Genomic DNA, 20,852 nt, shown 5'->3' with positions numbered 1-20,852 from the left:
CAAATTATTTTGATCAACCTTGATCAACTTTGAATCGCCACGGCCGGGTATTTTAACTGAATAATTTTTTTGTCTTTTTCATCATTTTCTGGCAGATTTTTTAGGTTTTCCACAGGAAACCATGAAACAAATTTACTCATCGCTGAGCTCCTGCACTTTTGGCGATTATGAGTAAACTAAACTCAAATTTGGGTCGTTCTCATTCGCCGTGTACTCAAAAGGAAAAGAGCCAGTGTCGCTACTCGATAGCAAACTACTCATAATGGGAGGAGTCTTTGCAGCTTTTATACCACTTGGTTGCATATCATTCTGCTTTTTTTTTTTTTTTTAACTTGACTTAAATGATCTATATTTCTTGAATTTGTGTGATTTACATGTATAGCTTATCAAGTGACACAGATGCGTCTTTTCAACTTTAGTTCCTGTGAAATTTCAATTATTATTAATTACAGTTCCTAGTCCTATCAGGCCTGTTTTAGAGAATGACCACCTTGGTGGGATTGGTTTGTTTGAAAATTTGAAAAAGGAGACTACTTATAACTACTATTTACAACTACAACTAACCTACAACTACTATATACACCTAATCTACTATATACAAATTGCTTATCAAAGCATGTTCTGATAAATTACATTTTTGTGCAAATTTAGTCTTAATTTCGTTAATTTTGGAATCTATATTGGCAATGCCAGCCTCTTCTTGTAAATTTGTTATTCTAGTGTCAAAAGGACGATCAAGTACCATCCTCAGTACTCTATTCTGAGCGACCTGGATTTTGTTCCTGTGAGTCTGTGCACATGATTCCCACACCGGAGCTGCGTAGAGGATCGCAGGTGCTATGATTTGTTTGTAGACGGCCAGTTTGTTCACCCTTGAGAGGCGGGATCTGCGGCAAATCAGCGGAAACAGACACCTAACCAAGGCAGAACACTTGACTACTGTTTTCTCTACATGTGAACGGAAGAGGAGCTTTTCATCGAACAACATCCCGAGATAGGTTACTTCGGCGGACCACTCAACCCTTGTGCCATCCATGATTACAGTACAAGATGGAGCCGGTTTCAGTTTGGGCGATTGCCGATGGAGGAACATGATCGCTTGTGTTTTGGTGGCATTGATTTTGATTTTCCACGTGGTGGCATAATCAGCAAAGGCATTAAGGCATCGTTGAAGTTTGTTCGTTATTTCGCGAGGCATCCTTCCTTTGACGGCTATTGCGGTATCATCTGCGAACAGGAAAAACACGCAACCGTCACCGAGGGGAGGAATGTCGGAAGTGTAAATGCTGTAAAGCAAGGGGCCCAGCAGACTACCTTGCGGGACTCCTGCTGGGATCGAAAACGTGTCTGAGAGACAACCATTCAACGATACCTTAAACGACCTTTGCTGGAGGTAGTTACGGGTGATTTTAATAAGATGTAAAGGAAAGTTGAAGTTACAAAGCTTGTACACAAGTCCATCATGCCAAACATTGTCAAACGCCTTTTCAACGTCTAACAAGGCCATGGCTGTGGACTTGGATACAGCTTTGTTACTTCGGATGTTATTCAACACCCGTACTAGCTGGTGATTGGTGGAGTGCCCCTTTCTGAACCCAAACTGTTCCGGAAGGAGAATGTTGCTTTCCTCGACAAACTTGAGCAAACGATTGAGAATGAGTTTCTCGAACAATTTGCTCAGTGCTGAAAGGAGGCTGATTGGTCTGTAGCTTGAAGACAATGTTGGATCCTTACCGGGTTTGCGGATCGGTATGATTTTTGCTACTTTCCAGATGCTTGGAAAGTAGTGCAGTTCCAAACATCTGTTGAAGATAGCGGTTAGAAGAGACTGCACTTTCATGCTGAGTCTCTTCAAGATCAAGCTAAATATACCGTCAAACCCGGGAGCCTTCATGTTCTTGGTGCATTTCAGCGCTGAGCAAATTTGTTGTACTGTAATCATATCCGCCGGAGGCACGACACAAGGGGAGGCATCTAGGTTTTGAACGCATTGCGCAACCTGATCATTGAGCGGACTTTGGATAGTCGAGCCAAGCAAATGCGATGAAGCGACATGTTTGCCGATCGCATTTGCTTTCTCCTGTGGGGTGATTAAAAGCCGATCGTCATCATTTTCGACTTTGAGAGGTGGAACGGGTTTGGGATGATTTTTCAGGACCTTGGCTACCTTCCAGAATGGTCTGGAGCGGTCGTCCAGATTCTGGACAACACGCCCGAAACTTTCATTTCGGAGTGAGTCCATTCTGGAAGCAATCTGCCTGTTCAGATCGGCCATTTCACGTTTTTTGCCCAGGTCTCCAGTCCTCTGAAACTGGCGTCTACGCACATTTCTCAATCGAATCAATAATTGGGTGTGGGAATCAATAGCAACAAACTTACCCCTCACAGGAACTTGTCGAACGCATGTCTCGTCAGCCTCGGATATGGCTTGTTGGAGTCCTTCCAACGCCCGGTCGATGTCATCTACGGTGTCGAGCAGTGGATTTTCATCGATGTTGCTGTCCACCATTCGACCGTACTGCACCCAGTTGACATGGTGGTAGTCTTTACGCAGGCAGCCTCTAGCAGGAACCACGTTGACACCGACTTCAGTCACCACCGGTTGGTGGTCGGAGCTGAGATCGTTGTGCGCCTCCGGCTTGGATAGTCCGATGTTTGACAGGAAAAAGTCTAGCGTGGAGGGATTTCCCGCCGGAGAGATGAAAGTTGGTTCGTCCGGAAATTGCACTGTGTACAGTCCATGTTGTGCGTGGTCGAACAATAGACATCCGTTTCGGTTCCTCTGGTAGTTCCGCCAAGCTTCATGGCGGGCGTTCAGGTCGCCCCCAACGATGAATCGGGAGCTAGTACGGGTGATGGCGGTCAGGTCCTTCTTGAATTGGATTCCTAATCCGTTGCTTGCGGTACACTGGCGTGGGCAGTAAACAGCGATGAACCGGACGTTTCCAGTTGGTGATTCCACCTCCACACTAATGGCCTCGATGATAGAAGTGCGGATGTGGGGCAGAGTGCAAAACTTGATTCCCTTTCTGACGATGACCGCTACACCACCCCCCCTGGAGCTGGTGCGATCAAGCCGGATAATGTTGTGGTCAGGCAACCAGAAGCTGTCACCGAACTTTAGGTGGGTTTCGGTTAGAAGACCCACGTCGATGCTATGCTTGCGGAGGAAGTCGGCAAGCTCAATCTGTTTAGCTCTTACAGAGCAAGCGTTCCAGGTAGCGATGGTTAGCGGTTTAGACACCATATTGGATGATGAACTTACCGAGCACTTGGATTTGTTCGGGCTTATTGCGGCATTTACGTAGAGCACCGGTCATGTTGATAAAAATCTCCATCAGTTCGTCTGCTGAGAACAGATCGGGATTGTTTGTTTGAGCTGTTGGTTGCCTCCAGAATCCAGGGGGGATGGAGAGCTTTGTCCAGCAGAAGATCCAGACGTTTCTTGAGGGGGCGCGAATCGCACCCTGGGATTCGCTTGTCCATGAAGAGGTGGAAAGTCCTCCTTCCTGAAATCCGGGGTCTTATCCTTCCTTCGTGCTGGTTGATTGTTGATGGACGCTTGATTTCGGATGCGTTTGAAGTCCTCGCGTTTAGGGCACTGCTTGTTGGATCCTTGGTGAGCACCACCACAGTTGGCGCATTTGGACGCCACAGCTTCATCCGCAGCACATTCGGAGGTGGCATGGTTTTGAGCGCAATTTCCGCAGCGTGGCTTAATGTTGCAGTTGCGGGTACCGTGTCCGAAGTTCAGACACCGCTGGCACTGAGTCACATCGCGATGGCCGCCACGGTATGGCTCCCAGCGAACGATGATGGAATTGATGGACCGGATGGCTTTCAGTGCGTTGAGCGTCACCGTTCCCTTCTGGAAGTGTACCAGGAAAAGGCTATCCGGATACGCCTTCACATTCTCGTCTCTTCTTGTCATTCGATACACGGCACTTGGGGCCAGCTTGTACCGGTCCCTGATTTCTGATTCGATAAACTTCGGGTCGAAGTTTGGTAGGCCCCTGATGACGACCTTGAACGGCTTCTCACCGGGAATGTCGTGGGTAAAGAATTCCACCTTGGAAGTCCTCAGGTGGGCGACGACCACGTCAAACTCCGTTTTGGTACGGAGCATCACTTTAGTGCCGACTCTGCCCAACTTGTATTCGGCTTTAACACCCAGCGTCGCTAGATCCGCAATGAGCACATTAAGATGGGCATTTTTCACTACCAATGGAGGTAGCTTCACTTTTGCCGAGCTCATTTCGTCAGTATTCACTGTTTCGGCAGCGTCACCGAAATCTCCAACATCGCTGTTGTTCGTCGCAGTGACATCGGACTGGCCTCGATTCTTTTTCCTCTTCTTACTGCGTTTTTCCAACACAGCTGGCTGGATATTCCCATCCATGGGGAGAACAGCAAACCTGTTCGAGGTAGGCACACCAGAGCTTCCTTCTCCGGGGTTCTGGACCTTCGCCGGGCTTCGCGACCGATGCTTCCCCATTACGGGGCACACACACACGCACGACAAACCGCGAAAGAGAGAGCGCGAACACTATCGCAATGAACTTTTCAAACAACTCGAGAGAGCGAGCTAACACCGAACTGAACTGCTTGACGATCAAGCAGAGAATGAATCATTCTGCTTTAACCTGAAAAGATATAAAAGAGCGCTGCTGTATGTCATTTTCGCTTCGGACGGCGTGGTGAACAGCAATAGCAGCAGTAGTAGGAAGGTGGCTAGTCCACTCCTTCACACCTAACAAGCAACAATTGACTGGTCGTGGCAAAGGAGGAAAAGGTCTGGTAAAGGAGGCGCCAAGCGTCATCGCAAAGTTCTTCGAGATAACCGCCATCGGTTGTCTGGCTCGCCGTGGTGGTGTCAAACGTATCTCCGATCTGATCTGCGAGGTGTGCTGAAGGTGTTCCTGGAAAATGAGGTCCGTGATGCACTAAACACGCCAAGCGTAAGTGGCCATGGATGTCCTCTTCAATAAAACGGCCCTTTTTAGGGCCATCAAACTTACATCAGTAAAGAGTTGGAATAGAATTTATCTGTGCTTGTTTGTCCATATTCAGAACCACAAGCCCCCAACGACCACACAAAATTCTCTCCAGATTTGTAATCAAACTTGGAAGCAGGGGTGTATGTGATATTGATTGATTCTCTTAATAAACTTTCTCTTTTAAAAATGATTACTACAAATTTGGTACGCCTAAAATTCAAAAACGGAAAGAGTTGAGATAATAGATAATTGATCAATTAAAATAACTAAATGCTCTTCACATTTATTCCGTCCACTAGCGGTCCTACGTCAAGCTTCCATTCATGCCCCTAGGCACAGACACTTCTACTTTTTTTGTTTCACTTCATGTGGACGTCGAAACCAAGCCAATAATAAATTTTAAGTGAGACGTATTACTTCCCCGGGGCATCTAGGACATACCCGGAACTGACTATTGTGGTTCGCAACGCTCGAAATAGTCACAATTGATTTGGTTATCATATTTTGAAGTATTTTATTTTGTCACATGATAGGTTTTATTCCTTAGCAGTCAAATTTAGTACCATGGCTCACATTCCCCGGAACATGTTCCTGCCACATTTCCAGCATCAGTTGACCGATTATGAATCTGTTCAATAATGTTCTATGGGCGAGAATATGGGGTCATGATACATTTCATTTGGTGGTTGTTGCGTGCAATTCGCATTAGTGGTTACGACTTAATACGACTTAATTCCCAAAATCTATGTTTTTCAGAACTTGTCCCACTCATATCTCCGGAAATAGTTGACCGATTCTAAATTTGTTCAACAGAATTCAAATTGATCAAAATACCGTTTAATTTGCGGGTTGTTTCGTTTAATTTTGTTATGTGGTTGCCAACAAACACCATTTAGTTCCAGAATTCTGCGATTTCTGGTCTTGTTCCGTCCATATCTCCGGAACCAGTAGATCGATTAAAAATATATTAATTTTCATTCTATAGAGTCATGGTACCTTTCATTTGGTGCTTGTTGCGTTCAATTCGGTAGAATGGCTGCCGAGAAATAGGGTTAACTACCCCATTTTCGGCCTATTAAGCACAACCCGCACTTAGTCTTTCTTAATCTAGCGCAGTTTAGCACCAAACGGAATGTTATTATTACTAATGGCTTCCAAATTCATTTACCTTTCCGTACGTACCGTAAGATTTGATAAAGAGAAACAAATTGCAGAGATATTGTTAAAAGTCTAACACTGCTTCTTGATACCAAACTCGGTCTACGGATTCTAAACTCGGCCTAACGCATTAAAATGCCAATGAATTCATTTCGGCCTATTGGATGAAGATAAACATTGATTCGGTCGGAGTGCTACTTTTGTTTTTGGGAATAATGGGTGCAAACCTTCATATCACGCGTTCTCATTGACTTCGTTCCGTAGCTTATTAACTAAAGTATCGTACCAAACGCATAATTGACTTGTTAACTCTAAAATCATGGTCTTTTTATGTTTTTTCCTCGATAGGCCCAAAATGGGCGATTAGGCCGAAGTAGTTCTCTACCCTACGTTTAAGAAAATTGTGTTACGCGCTCTCACACACACATACACATACAGACAAGCTGAGTCGATTGGAAGGCTATTAGAATAAAATCAATGTTTTTATAAAAAGTCTAAATATCAAAAAACTTCAAAACGTGAAAAAAAAACAGTTGATCAAAAATAGGACCAATTGTAAATTTACTCCACCATTATTCGATTTGACAGAACCAGAGTACCAGAATTTTCGGGATACATTGACATTACACTGGAGCTTTCAAATAGCTCCCGGGGTGACTTGGTCAAATACAGCCTTGAGATCAGTGTAAACAGCGTCGATTTGTCCGCCAGAGTCCATGTTCCGAACGTAGAGCGACACAAATTAGGTCAAATTGGTTGTAACTGACCGTTTTGGGTAGAATCCATGCTGAGCCTCATTGATGATGATCTCGAATACTTCGGAGCAGCAACATAGTGATGTGATGCCTCTGTAATTCTGGACATGCTTTTTATCGCCTTTCTTGTGGAAGGGGAACATATACGAAAATGTCCACGCCTTAGGTAATCTACTCTCCTGTAGTGACAGATAAAATAACTTCACCAAGGGAGTGAGCAACGACTACGAACACAGCTTCAGAACGGACACAGGAATTCCGTCTGACACGACAGCAAGCGAGAGTTTCCTCCTTTGAAGAGCGGTACGTTCACTGATCTGAAACGGACGGAGCTCAAATGGAGGAGGAAAAACGCTTCGGATACGAGCTTACAACGTCGACCAAAGTGGCTCAATTATATTTAAATCCGGTGACTGTGCTGGCCATGGCAGCGCGTAAAGTCCTCGTCGTGTTCCGCACTACAGGTTCCCCCCAGGGCATTCCAGTCAATGTGGTCATCCCAGGAAAGGTCAATGTGGTCAATGATCTACTTCACTTCTATAGAAAGCAAATTCATGAAAATCCATGAAGAAAGATCTGTCGCACGGCATGTTTTTGAGTAAAAACGCAATTTTCCCCTGCTGCAGGTTCCCCCGGGGGCGTTCTGTGGTTCCGAGAGTGGCCAATGTGGTCAATGATTCACTTTAAGTCTATAGAAAGAATATTCATGAAAATCCATGAAGAAAGAGCTGTCGCACGGCACGTTTTTGAGTTAAAACGAAATTGTCCCCTGCTGCAGGTTCCCCCGGGGGCATCCAGTGGTTCCGAGAGCAGCCAATGTGGTCACTGATCCATTTGTAGTTTAATGAATGCCTAAATATTCATGAAAAACCATGAAGAATGAGCTGTCACACGGCATGTTTTGGTGTAAAAATGCAATTGTCCTCTCCTCCAGGTCCCCCGGGGGCATACCGGTGGTCCCGAGAGCGGCCAATGTGGTCACTAATCCATTTAAAGTCTATGAAAAGCCTACTCATGAAAAAGCTTGCAGAAAAAGCTGTCGCACGGCATGTATTGGTGTAAAAACGCAATTGACCCCTGCTACAGGATCCCTCGGGGGTATCCCGTGATTCCAAGAGCGGCCAATGTGGTAAATGATTCATTTGAAGTTCATGGAAAGCCTATTCATGAAAAACCATGAAGAATGAGCTGTCGCACGGCATGTTTTGGTGTAAAAATGCAATTGTCCTCTGTTCCAGGTTCCCCGGGCATACCGGAGGTCCCGAGAACGGCCAATGTGGTCAATGATGCATTTAAAGTTTATCGAAAGTCTATTGACGAGAAACCATGAAGAAAGAGCTGTCGCACGGCATGTTTTGAGTGATTAAAATATCTGCCCGCATTCAGAACCCTTCACCAGAACCGATTCCAGGGGAATGGCCATATCTCGGTTGAATTTAGGCCGATTTTAGTTCTTGACATATGATTCGCTTAAGAAATGGTTTTTCTTTCGATGTATCTACTAAACATATATATATATTTAACCAGCATCATATATAAAATTTCACCAAAAATTTAGCAAGTAAGACAAGCCCTCCGGAAACCTGGAATATCTCCGGTATCCGGTGACCAGGATTATTTTCGTGGCTACACCGTAGTTTTCCAGTCAAATGATCTTGGAAGATTTAAAATCGGATCATATTTGACGAAGTTACAACACTCTAAAGTTGATCAAAAATTTGCCTATCCTAGTTATTTTGAGTAACCCCTGTATATGTGTGAGCTCCAATAAATTCCGGTCAATTCAATAAAATTCAGTAAAACTTTGAGAATTTTTTTGACAGTTCTATTTAGTTCAGGGTAGTACCAAGAACTTCAATAGAATGGAAAATACTTCAGGAATGGAAAAAAATAAATAAATAAATAAATATATAGATAAATAGATAAACTAATTTCATGGAAATTGAAGAATGTTTAAGAAGTTCCAAGAAACTCAGGGAATTTCAGAAAATTCATCAAAGTACCAAGACCTTTATTTAAATTTCAGAAACATAAGAGATTTGAGCATCAGGAAAATGTGAGATCATTTTAAGGAAGTTCCGTGGTATTCAATGCAGTTTAAAGAACTGCGAAAAATGCAGGAGCTTCAGCGACGATCAGATTATGTTTTTTGGTAGTTCCATTATATTTTGGGAAGTGCCCGGAACTTTGTAGATGATTAGAGATCTTCATATCAGTTTCATTTATTTAAGGAAAATTGCAGGATACTTCAAGAAATGCAAAGGAACTATGGGATATTTAAAATATTTCATAAATTTTACAATGCTTCAGAAGCAATGCGAGGTCTTCTGAAAATTTTATAAATATTATTAAAATTTCCCGAACAATAGACTTCGCGTGGCGATCAAGTGTGCTATGCGCGCTGCAAAAAGACGTCAACAGTAACGCACGGTGGGGTTGAATTCGTGTTTTACGCAACCGTTAATTAACGACCCAGCATGATGTGTTTAGTGCGAAATTGCGACAAAACTAAACTAGATAGAAAATTGGTGTCAAAGAGATAGTTGTAGAACGCCTTGAGAGGCATCTTTTGGTAAAACAAATCAACACACCTTATTACGTATTTTTTTGAAATGATAAGGCAAAAGCCGTAGGAAAACACAAGTTTTAGACTCGTTTATCCCTAAAATGTGTCTAAATGCAGATTACTTAGAGTAGATATGACACTTTTAGGTAGGAAATTTACCAAGCTGTCCAATGGAGACAAGAGTTTTGTGCTAAATGGTATAGATTTCTAGTTATAGCTAATTTATGGCAAGCATATGTAGACCAAAACTGAAAAAGTTCAATAGCTCAGTAATCTTTGAGATTTGAAGATATGCGTAGAACATTTCTTCAAATAAGATCTTCTGCCGCCCCTTAAATTATTTGCACTAAGGAACCGAACACCCTGTATAAGGCTAAAGCTGACACCAATACCAATACACAGACTGCACATTACTTATGTGATGATGGCAAACAGTGTAGTTCAATTTGTTGTGCAGTGAAAAAATATTTTTAATTACGTGTGAAATTGTGTTGTGTGCCGCGATTGATTAATTGCAACGCGTGCCCAATTGTATTTGATAACAGGATAAGTAGGAGAACAGGTTACAAAAGTAGCCGTTCTCGTAAAATTTTGCTTATTCTTCGATCCCCCCGGCGCACTGAAAGGAAGCAATTGCTTTCCTATAGTAGCTGCGGCGGTGAAATCGATATTTAATTGTCTCTTCTGTACCCTGTGTATTGTTGCATGCAGCGTCTGTTGACTGTGTTTAGGTAGAAATGGAATGTCCAAAATGCGAGTCGGGGGTAATGGCAAGCGATCTGCCGTTAACCTGTAGTGGTAAGTGTTCTCGTGTGTTCCACATGAGATGCACTACACTTACAAGGAGTACGGCAAAGGTTGTCATGGAGAATGTTAATCTCCTATACAAGTGTGACGATTGTCTGTCTAGTTGTGACGAGCCGAGTGATTCGATCTCGCATGTTAGAAATATTGAGGAAGAAGTGAAAAGAATATCTTCTATTTCGGCCTCGATCACAAACATGCGAGATCAGATTGCTGCTCAAATTGATAACGCGTTGAAGACCGGTATGGAAGCTATCCGTTTAAATGTAAATGGTACCCTGAAGGAAGCCGTTGGCGGACTTGAAATATTAATAAATGAAAAATTGGAAAATATGACTAGTTCATTTTCGAGAATTATTGCGGACAAAAATTTAGTTGCAATGAATAATAGCAGTGGATCTGGGCCGATTCCCTCTGAAGCGGGTCAAATCCCCGATGGTAATAGTAATAGTCATGACGAAGAGAATTCTACTAATGATAAAGTTAAATGTAGTTTCGCTGATGCTTTGAAAAACGGACAAGGGGACAGTAAAAGTAAGGTCATCAGTAAAAATAAAGTTGAAAATGATAAAAGTAAGTTTGAAAGTAAAAAACTGAACAACCGTAAGGCTCGCCCGGTCATTGTGATTAAACCTAAAGAGTCCAAACAAGACTGCGAGGAAACTCGCAAGTTTTTGAAAACAAACCTGGATCCAAAAACACACAAAATCAGTAACTTTAGAAACGGGAAAGATGGCTCCATTATTGTTGAGTGTGCAACAGGATACAATGTAAATGAGGTGAAAAAGGGCATTGAAAGCAATTTGGGTGAAAACTACAACGCTGTTGTTCCCACATCGGTGCCAATGTTAAAAGTGGTGGGCATGAGCGATCAGTATTCCTCCGATGTCTTCATTGACTTCTTAAAAAGTCAAAATGAAGACATCGCAATTAATGATGTAAAAGTAGTTAACATGTTTGAAAATCCACGCTTCACTTACAACAAGTTTGGTGTTGTGATTGAAGTCGATATCGAGACGTATAAATGTTTGTTATGTGCGAAAAAAGTAAATGTAGGGTTTGATCGGTGCTCGATAGTTCCCGCGATTAATGTTTTGCGATGCTTCAGATGTGGAGAATTTGGGCACAAAAGCACGGATTGCAAAAATTGCGAACGATGCTCTAGATGCAGCAAACAACATAGCACCTCTAAGTGTACGTCAACTGTATTGAAATGCGTTAATTGTTTAAAAACTAATAAGGAGCGTAAATTAAATCTGGACGTCAACCACGCAGCATTTAGTTCTAATTGTTTTGTGTATAAAAAACTATATGATCAGAAAAAAAGCAGCTTACATTTCAATAAATAGCAACCAAGTTCCAGTAGTAATGTGAGTAAATTAGAGATTTTATATTTGAATATTGCGGGGTTATCTACAAACTACGTAACATTACGTCAGATTGTAGAAGAAAATCGTCCACTTTTGGTTTTGTTAGCAGAAACACATATTGTAGAAATTGAATCTTTTGATCAGTATAGCATTCCGGGATATACAGCTGCTGCTTGTTTGTCACATTCGAGGCACACTGGCGGTGTTGCTATTTATGTCAAAGAATCAGTTCAATTCAATATTCGCCAAAACGAAGTTATTGATGGCAATTGGTTCTTAGGCATTACAGTTGAACGTGGCATGAAGATGGGTAATTATGGTGTTTTGTATCATTCTCCCAGTTCAAGTAATCAGCGTTTTATTGAAATTTTAGAGAACTGGTTCGAGACATTTTTAGATTCTAGTAAATTAAATATACTTGCGGGTGATTTTAACATTAATTGGCATGATACTAGCAATTCGAACCATCTGAAGCAATTAGCTGATTTCTTTAATTTAAAACAATTAGTAAGTGAATGTACGCGTATTTCCCGGCACAGTAGAACTTTGATTGACCATGTTTATTCTAATTTTGATTCTGTCAGTTCAGTTACTCAAGCTGATTTGAAAATAACCGATCATGAAACTTTAGTAATTATTGTCTTAGACAGTGTTAACGATAACGATAATTTTGTAAAATTGAAGTGCTGGAGGAAATATTCGAAGCAAGCTGTTTCGAATCTTGTTGAGAGAAGCGTGGATTTTCCATTAGTTACCGGAACTTTAGATGAAGATGCAGCTGTTCTTACTAACGTTTTGAAAACTTGTACCAATAAATTAGTTGAACAAAAGTTTGTTTCTTTGAAAAACTCGAACAGCTGGTACAATTTGGATCTTTTGCGTCTTAAACGTAAGAGGGACAAATGGTACAAAAAGTTTTGTAGATCTAATAGTGATAATCATTGGAATAGGTACACGGTCGTGCGTAATAAATATTCACAATCGATTAAGAAAACTCGATGTGAATATATTCAGAGGAAAATTGATCAACATCAAAACAACAGCAAAGAGTTATGGAAAATTTTGAAATCTTTGATGAAGCCTAGTAATTGTAAATCGCGGACCATAACTTTTGATGGCATATTAGAACAGTCAGAACAAGTAATTGCTTCTAAGTTTAATGACTATTTCGTCGAGAGCGTTTCACTGATCAATCAATCTATTGAACTGATCAATGAACCGGACGAAATAAAACAGCCGATTAATAGTAATTGTAGATTTAATGGTTTTCACCCAATTACATTAGATGAACTTAAAAATATTTGCTTTTCATTAGGAAAAACGGCTGGAGTAGATAATGTTAATGCTAGAGTTATTCAAGATTGCTTTCATGTCATTCGACACACTCTGCGGGACCTTATTAATCAATCATTGCAATCTGGGCACGTGCCGCATATTTGGAAAGAATCTTTAGTTGTTCCTATACAAAAAGTTGCTGGGACGATTAAAGCCGAAGAGTTTCATCCCATCAACATGTTGCACACATTAGAGAAAATTTTGGAACTTGTTGTAAAAGGCCAGCTGTTAGAATATTTAAATAGTAACTGTTTGTTGATACCGGAACAATCGGGATACCGGGAAGGCCATTCTTGTGAAACCGCGTTAAACTTAGTGTTAGCTAAATGGAAAGAAAATTTGGAGCATAAAGATACGATTGTTGCTGTGTTTTTGGATCTAAAACGTGCTTTTGAGACAATTTCTAGGCCCTTATTGTTGAGAACAATCAAGCGCTTTGGAATTTCGGGTTCTGCATACAAATGGTTTGAAAGCTATTTATCTGACAGAACACAAAGGACTGTTTTTAATGATTTTGTATCTTGTCCCGTTGACAATGACCTTGGAGTGCCTCAGGGAAGTGTATTAGGGCCCCTTTTATTTATTATGTATATTAATGACATGCGACGAGTTTTACGGTTTTGTGATATTAATCTTTTTGCTGACGATACTGTGTTATTCATTGCAGCTAAAGATTTAGAAGAAGCCGTTTCACGCTTGAATGAAGATTTGCGTTCTCTAAGTAGATGGTTGAAGTATAAACAATTGAAATTGAATATAAGTAAAACTAAATTCATGGTAATTTCGCGGAATCGTGTAGATGATGATGTCTCTGTTGTTATTGATGATGAGACACTTGATCGCGTTCAGGAAATTAAATATCTTGGCGTGATTATTGATGACAAACTCAAGTTCAATTCTCATATTGACAATGTCATCAAGAAAATTGCCAAGAAGTATGGAATCCTATGTCGCTTGAAAAACGATTTAACTATTGGTAGTAAAATACAGTTATACAAATCAATCATCTCCCCTCATCTAGACTTTTGCCCTTCCATTTTATTTTTGGCCAATGAAACACAAATATCGAGATTACAGCGTTTGCAGAATAAAGTAATGCGTTTGATTTTAAGATGTAATAGATTCACTTCCTCAACTTTTATGCTGGACGCTTTGCAATGGCTGTCAGTGAAGCAAAGAATTGTGTTTTTGACTATGGTGTTCATTTTTAAAGTAGTTAACGGTTTGCTGCCTCGATATTTGTGTGATCGGATTGAAAGAGGAAGTGATTTTCATAGATATAACACTAGAAACGCGGATGAAGTAAGAACACCACATCTTTTGAATAATGCTTCACAAAATTCATTATTTTTCAAAGGTATAAATGTTTTCAATTCGATGCCTAGACACATCAAGCGTGCAACTACACTTACAGAATTCAAGAGACGCTGCATTTCACATGTAAAAGCTGTTTATTGAGCAGTTAAATTTTTATGAATGGATAAATCATGTATCTTGACAAAGTTATCTCTAACGGATTATTTTGTATGGAGACTGTCATAAAGACATTTTTGTAATTGGTGTAGCATATACAAAAAACTACATTGTTTGCCTCGATGGTGATGATGGATTTTTAGTTTTTTGATTTTGTAGTAGTAATAGTAAAAATAGCTTTGAGTAGTCTACGATGGTTTGAACCTCGCGCGCGGAATACAGGTATAAATGACTAATACGTGGAAATTGTGGCAAAAGCCTTGAATTAGTAAAGGGTTGGCTGGAAGTCGTTTCCTTGGATATAGTCCTGGCACTGCGGAAGCTTAAACGTGTAAATCCCAGGTCACGTGTAAATGGAAGTATTGTCGAGGACTATACTTGGACTTTTGATAACTAGTTACACCTTTGAATGTTTTTGGTTGATGCCTATAGCATATTTAACAGGACATTTATATCTGTAATTGTAACCAGCTCGATTTTGTTTGCAAACCTGGTTAAAATGTTTATATTTAATTATCTTAAAGATAACTCGTCCAGCTCAAACCTTTGTAGGGGTAAGAGGTGGGACCATCATCATCATCATCACATGGTGCGCACCTTCACAACGATGACAAGTTGTATTTGATCTTATTTAGCACCCTTTTTATCACCAAATTGTTCTGATTTTTCGTTAATTCCTGATTTCATGGAGGGTTTTTTTTTCTTTAAATATGCAACTCCAAATTTATAATCCACAGTAAAATCGCATTTTTCTAGGGTCCTCATAAAAGTGATGCAAAATTTAAAATTTTCGCTCCACAATACTTAAACGATTCCAAATCGGATCCTGACTAACCTCTCAAAATGTGAACCCATTTGGTATGAAACTGAGATGGCACAAACCATTTGAAGTTTGTATAGGAATTACTATGGTAAAACCAAGATTTTTGTTCATGTCTATCTAATAATTCACCATATCTGTCTGCTTCAAAAGCTTTCAACTGTACTTGTAGGAAATCTTCTCAGCTACAACTTTGCTCGAGACCACTTTTTGATTAAAAGCAAGAATCGACAGTTATCAATGGTTCAATGCACTGATGTCTTATGATCATGGTCAATCGACTTCTCAGCAGGCAAAATTGGTGTTTTTGGGGCGTTGAATAGGACACAAAAATCATGGCTACTATGTCACACTGCAAAATACAGTGTTGCCTACAGAGCAGCTGCTTGATCATGTTATAAGTTTACCAACCTCTTAAATAATTAATAACTTTTTACAGTCTCGTTTTACATAGAAACGATCTTCAGCAAAATTTTCTATAAGAATGGCTATTGAACTGTTTCGCAGCTCAATATGGAAAAAGACTAGAAAGCAATGATCAAAAAGTTGAGATTTCCGATATTAATTTACATGTAAACTTCAAATGGCTTGTGCGAAGTCTGTTTCTAACCAAATGAGTTGTAACTTTGGGAAGCTAATCAGGACCCGATTTGAAACCATTTAAGCACTGTGGAGCGAAAAAGACAAATTTTGCATCAGTCTAGTCCTCATGCATCACCAGTGAACATAAGTTCAACGTGATGCTGTTTAACCGTATACCTCTTTAGGATCTTCCAAGTGGAAATCCTTCATTTTGGCTTTCCAAAACCGACAATTCAGTAATCAATATGATAGGTTACTTACGCTACCTATTGGAGAGTTTTCCGTCACGCTTTAATCGGGAGGAAGCCGATATAATTCAACCCCCTTTTTTCTCACGGCGCTGTCTTTGGGGAACCAGAAGACACTAACATTTTGCAACGTTTTATTCGGTGTATTTTTGCAGAAGGCGTGCATTTCAATTGCATTTTCAAATATAATCGCTATACCGATACAGTCACTCAAATCAAAAGTCACTCGAAGTAAACACAAAATTACGGGTTGTCAGACCTTGCAAACAACATAAGTTAGTTGGCCGTGCAACCAGATTTACTTTTATTCTCTCCGCACGTCTCTTATTAAACATCATCTCTCGCTACGGTAAGTTACCCTCATTCGTCAAGATAAGAGGGAGCTGACCATAACAAACAATTATGCAAAGCTCGATGCAAATCAAAGAAGGTCAAATCTGAAATTCAACTTTTTTTTTGCTATTCGGCCTAGAAATGCACTTGATTGATTTGACCGATAAATGTCTTTTAATTGAAACTTCTTTCGGTAAGTGAACTTTCAGTTAAAAGCAACTTAGTTGAATGGTCTTTCACTTAGTGATTGCCCTGTGTATTTGGAGGGAGCGCCCGTCACACAAGTTTAGATTCGCAGGCACGGTCACTGCTGAAGAAGCAAGTTTATTTATGAGCATAACCCAATAACATACCCCATCATGTGTGTGTTTGATGATGTAGCTTGTGATGACAGCTGACAAATTCAATGATTACCATTTTCATAGCGCCAGCCCAGCTACGCTGTCGACAAAGTGTGTCATTATGAATCATGTCTCAAATGTTTTGGATTCACATGGTACGTTTCTATTAACATTTATGAATAAACGTTGTTTACAATCGTCGACCCGACGAAGCTCGAATCAAACTGATGTTTAATTTATATTCAGCTTGCATAAAATGTTGATTGAAAAATTTAATCATAATTTCCCGTCTCTTCTCCCTCGTTTCAGACGAAAGCACATCTGGACGTGCTAGCCGACGCCCTTCTCAGATGGGCGCGAGGACGTTAAGAAGCTGTATAAATAAAACGATAAGAAACCAAAATCAGAGGAAATCAACACACGGACAAACACATACAGACACACAAAAACCAGAACAACAACAAACAAAAGACGTCATACTATAGAAAGAGAAAGTAATCTATTTTTAAGGATCACTGAACCGGAACCGAGGAGCTGTTCCAGAATGGGATGGTTATGGTAAACAATGGACGGAAGGCTGTAAATAGGACAGAGACAAACTTACAACTACTTCTACAGATTAAACAAAAGAAAACAAACAAAAAACCAAAGGTACATATATATTTGTTAAGGACAACACTCTTCAGGCAGGCAGCTGATGCAGACTGTTATGTGTGTATGTATAGAGAGGGAGTAGCAGACTCGGAAAGTGTATAACAGGAAAACCCCGACCCGCGCAGCGAAAACGAAAAAAACCGGCCCCCAGTTGACAGATAAACGAAATAGGCGGGCCGATCGCACGCAAATAGAGGCACGTGTAAAAAACAAACAAACAAAACAAACTATACCAAAAACTAACAAATAGAAACCAAAATAAAAAGCGGTGAAGGTGTAAAACACTGAGAAACACTGAACAACTGTAAGTACATCAAGTAGATATGAATGTGTGTGTATCAAAGAGCAGAGCAAGAAATTCAAAGCAACAGTACGTGTAGATCCGTGATTATTTTTTTCTTTTTCGTTTCAAATAACCAATTATCATCAGTCACAAGGATACCTACTCTGGAAGTAAATATGGAGAAGAAAAAAAAAGAATGCTCGCCAGGCGACGAAACACGAAACGATCAAAAACGATATTTTCCATCCTGAAGAAAGCCAACCTACAATACCCCCTACCAGGATGATCAGAACGAAAATCAGACTTCATTTTGCAAGATTCTCCCTTCGGGATTTCATTTTTGATTCCGTTTTCTCGGAAAAGCGCAATCTCCAGTTAATCGGTGCAACTTAACAGAAGGCAACTCATGTAAAAAAAAACAAAACTCTACCAATCTATTAACATCCAAGATCGTAATAAAGTTAATGGAATTAAGTCAAAGACAAAAAAAAATCTTGCAGAAAACTATTCTCATGGACAAGGCAGCTATATTGTATAGATAAGTCACAATTTTAACAAAGTAAATGAATACAACCTTAGTGAACTTTAACAAAAAACCAAAGGTCATTCACAACTAAGAGATAAGAACACTCACGCCAACACAAATACAAACATCATAAAACACAAACACTCACACGCGCAAAACAGTGACACTTACAAAACAATAACAACAACACATTGTTATATCTCTATCTTCAAATAAAAACAAACAAAACAATTCGTACTCAGATACGACAAAAGCAGCGAAAAAGGTATTTAAGGAAAAGATATCGTGCAACATTCCAATTATACACACACACACACTTAAAGTCCACAACAGAAGCATACTTAGGCATAAGTACGAACGAAAGCCAGGGGTCTACCAGCCGATAACCACACAAAAACAAACACACACACACACACAAACACACTTGCCAAAATTAAAAAAAAAAACGATGTGGGGCCCCTCGGCAGCGAGCTACCGTCAACAAGCTGTAAACAATACAAAGAACAAATGAAAAAAAAAATGAATAAGAAGTCCGCGAAGATCTTATTTTAGTCAAAATTTTAGTTACTAATTCAAGAGACAAATTCTGTTCCAACGTGACAGGTCGTTTTTGTAAATAGGTAAATAAACAAGGAAAATATGAAATGACTATACACGCACTCTCAGCACGCACGCACTCGTGTAAAAAGATTTTTAAGAACTGCACATTGACACTCACACCAACAAAAAAAAAAGCACAACAAAAAAAAACAAAATCAACTCACCTTCAAACTTGACAGCAAAACGATAAGAAACGAGAAATCTCTATGTTTTTTTTCCCAGAACTCTTGATCAAGTGTTTTTGCCCTTCCGTTCCTTTTTCAAAACAAATTCGTGTCTTTCAAATCAGAGCCTATACTGAGCGGGACGACGACGGCGGCGGTCCCGGGCGTGTTGCAGGAATAGTGACAAAATAATATGTTAAAGTTGCGCTGGCGAAACAAATCGTGATACACTGTGTTAGGGAGGTAAATCTGTGAGCGGAGAAAGAGCTGTTATTGGACTCGTTGCGACGAGCCTTTGTTAAGATCCGATGGTAATTAAGCAAAACAAAACAAACTGGAATATACTGTGACTGAATAAACGAAGAAGTTAATTGCAGTGGTTAATGTTACTAGGAATGCAAAACTAAAAAAAAAAAACAAAACAAACAAACACACGAATGTTAGTTAAAGCGTCAAAAATACTACTCAAACTAAACAAACAGAAATCTGTGAGGTAAAGGCAAGTGAACAGAGTGGTTGGGGGGAGATTATTTTAAATTGTTTTAGTTTGATGTTTCCATGCAGCAGAAACGAATTAGTGGGCGAACGCAAAACAAAATGGTGTCCAGTTGCAGCTATAACCGAAACAATGTGTAAACAATCAAATTGTAAAAATATTTTCTAAGGCCGTACACACTTGACAAACGGATTGGTTGTGGATAGGAGAGTTCAGTCTTGGTTAGTTTCTCCTTTCGAGAGTTGCAACTCACACTCACACAGATTCGAATCTCAAAGCATACAAAGAAACACACACACACAATTAAGGCAACAAGTCAAAACCAAAGAAATTCAATTTAAAAAAAAAAACAAGCAAACAAGTAACACGTGAAAAATATAAATGTCTATTTGCACAATATAACTTTAACTGAAGGAAGGAATACAAATTTTAACACACGAAACCAAACAAATGTAAAGATCAAACACCTCAGAAAACAATCTCTCTTTAATGCGAACAGTGTCAGTGTTAATTTGTATTTAGGGGCAAGCCGATGATCTCAACGTTCTCAAACTTTTTCGTCTAAGTATTTACGTCAGAACAAAAATCACTCAGAACAAAAACAAACAAAATAAAAACCGAAAAAAAACACGAAGAAAGCAAATAACAAACCACATGTTGCAACAACAACTACAAACACAAGCAAACAGTGCAAGATTTATTTGAATACCCACCTTTAGGTTAATTTTTATGCGCTTTTTAAAGTTAACAGGCGAATAGCAAACCAAAACCCGAACCGCGACAAACAAACAAAAAAAAACTCGAGCAAACGACAACAAATGCACGCCGTTGTTGTCACCGCGCAATCCAAACGCGACAAATGTGGCCGAAGCCGAACAGGAACGGAAATGTAAACAAAACACACAACTTTCCTCTTTCTTTTTTCTTTTTTGCTGTCACATTTCCTTCGATTGTTTTGTTTACCTAGTTTGTGGTCTTTTTCACCCCGCTCACCGCGCATCGCAGCAAAGCAGGCGAGCGAAAGTGCGAGGGCCGCAAGGTGGCGCTGCGATCGGAGCATTTCATGCGATATCAAAATCATGTCAAATCTATTTTTAATTCCACCTAACCTCACTTTCAGTAATGGACGCGGTGAGTTATCGCTATTGCAAACTATCATCCCAGTCGAACTGTTGCATGCTCATTTGCCAGCCTAAACAACTTTTACCCCTCGGAAGCCGGGAAACCTTTTGTAATTGCAGCCCGAAGAACGCCTGCCTTATTTCCACTCTGCATGCAAAGGAAAATGAAAAGTTTATTTTTGGAATCGGTGGGGCTTTGGGAAAGTTTCCCGTACGCGAAACAATG

General features: G+C 40.1%; 1 protein-coding gene across 1 annotated transcript in view; it reads left to right on the top strand.

The window, feature by feature from the left end:
- The window catches only part of jeb (jelly belly), a 184,661-nt gene extending 164,245 nt beyond the window's left edge, over positions 1-20,416 (top strand). The window contains exon 3 of the mRNA XM_065227664.1: positions 17,092-20,416. Within this exon, the coding sequence (XP_065083736.1) occupies positions 17,092-17,151 (60 nt within the window). The 3' untranslated portion in view covers positions 17,152-20,416. The remainder of the gene's footprint in view (positions 1-17,091) is intronic.
- The last annotated feature ends 436 nt before the right edge of the window (positions 20,417-20,852 follow it).

Source organism: Ochlerotatus camptorhynchus, unplaced genomic scaffold (genome assembly GCF_037179485.1).
Source record: "Ochlerotatus camptorhynchus isolate MF236.1 unplaced genomic scaffold, CSIRO-AGI_Acam_v1.1 ptg000022l, whole genome shotgun sequence".
Classification (NCBI taxonomy): domain Eukaryota; kingdom Metazoa; phylum Arthropoda; class Insecta; order Diptera; family Culicidae; genus Ochlerotatus; species Ochlerotatus camptorhynchus.
The sequence above is the reverse complement of the archived record's forward strand: the minus strand, read 5'-3'. Positions and strand labels throughout refer to the sequence as shown.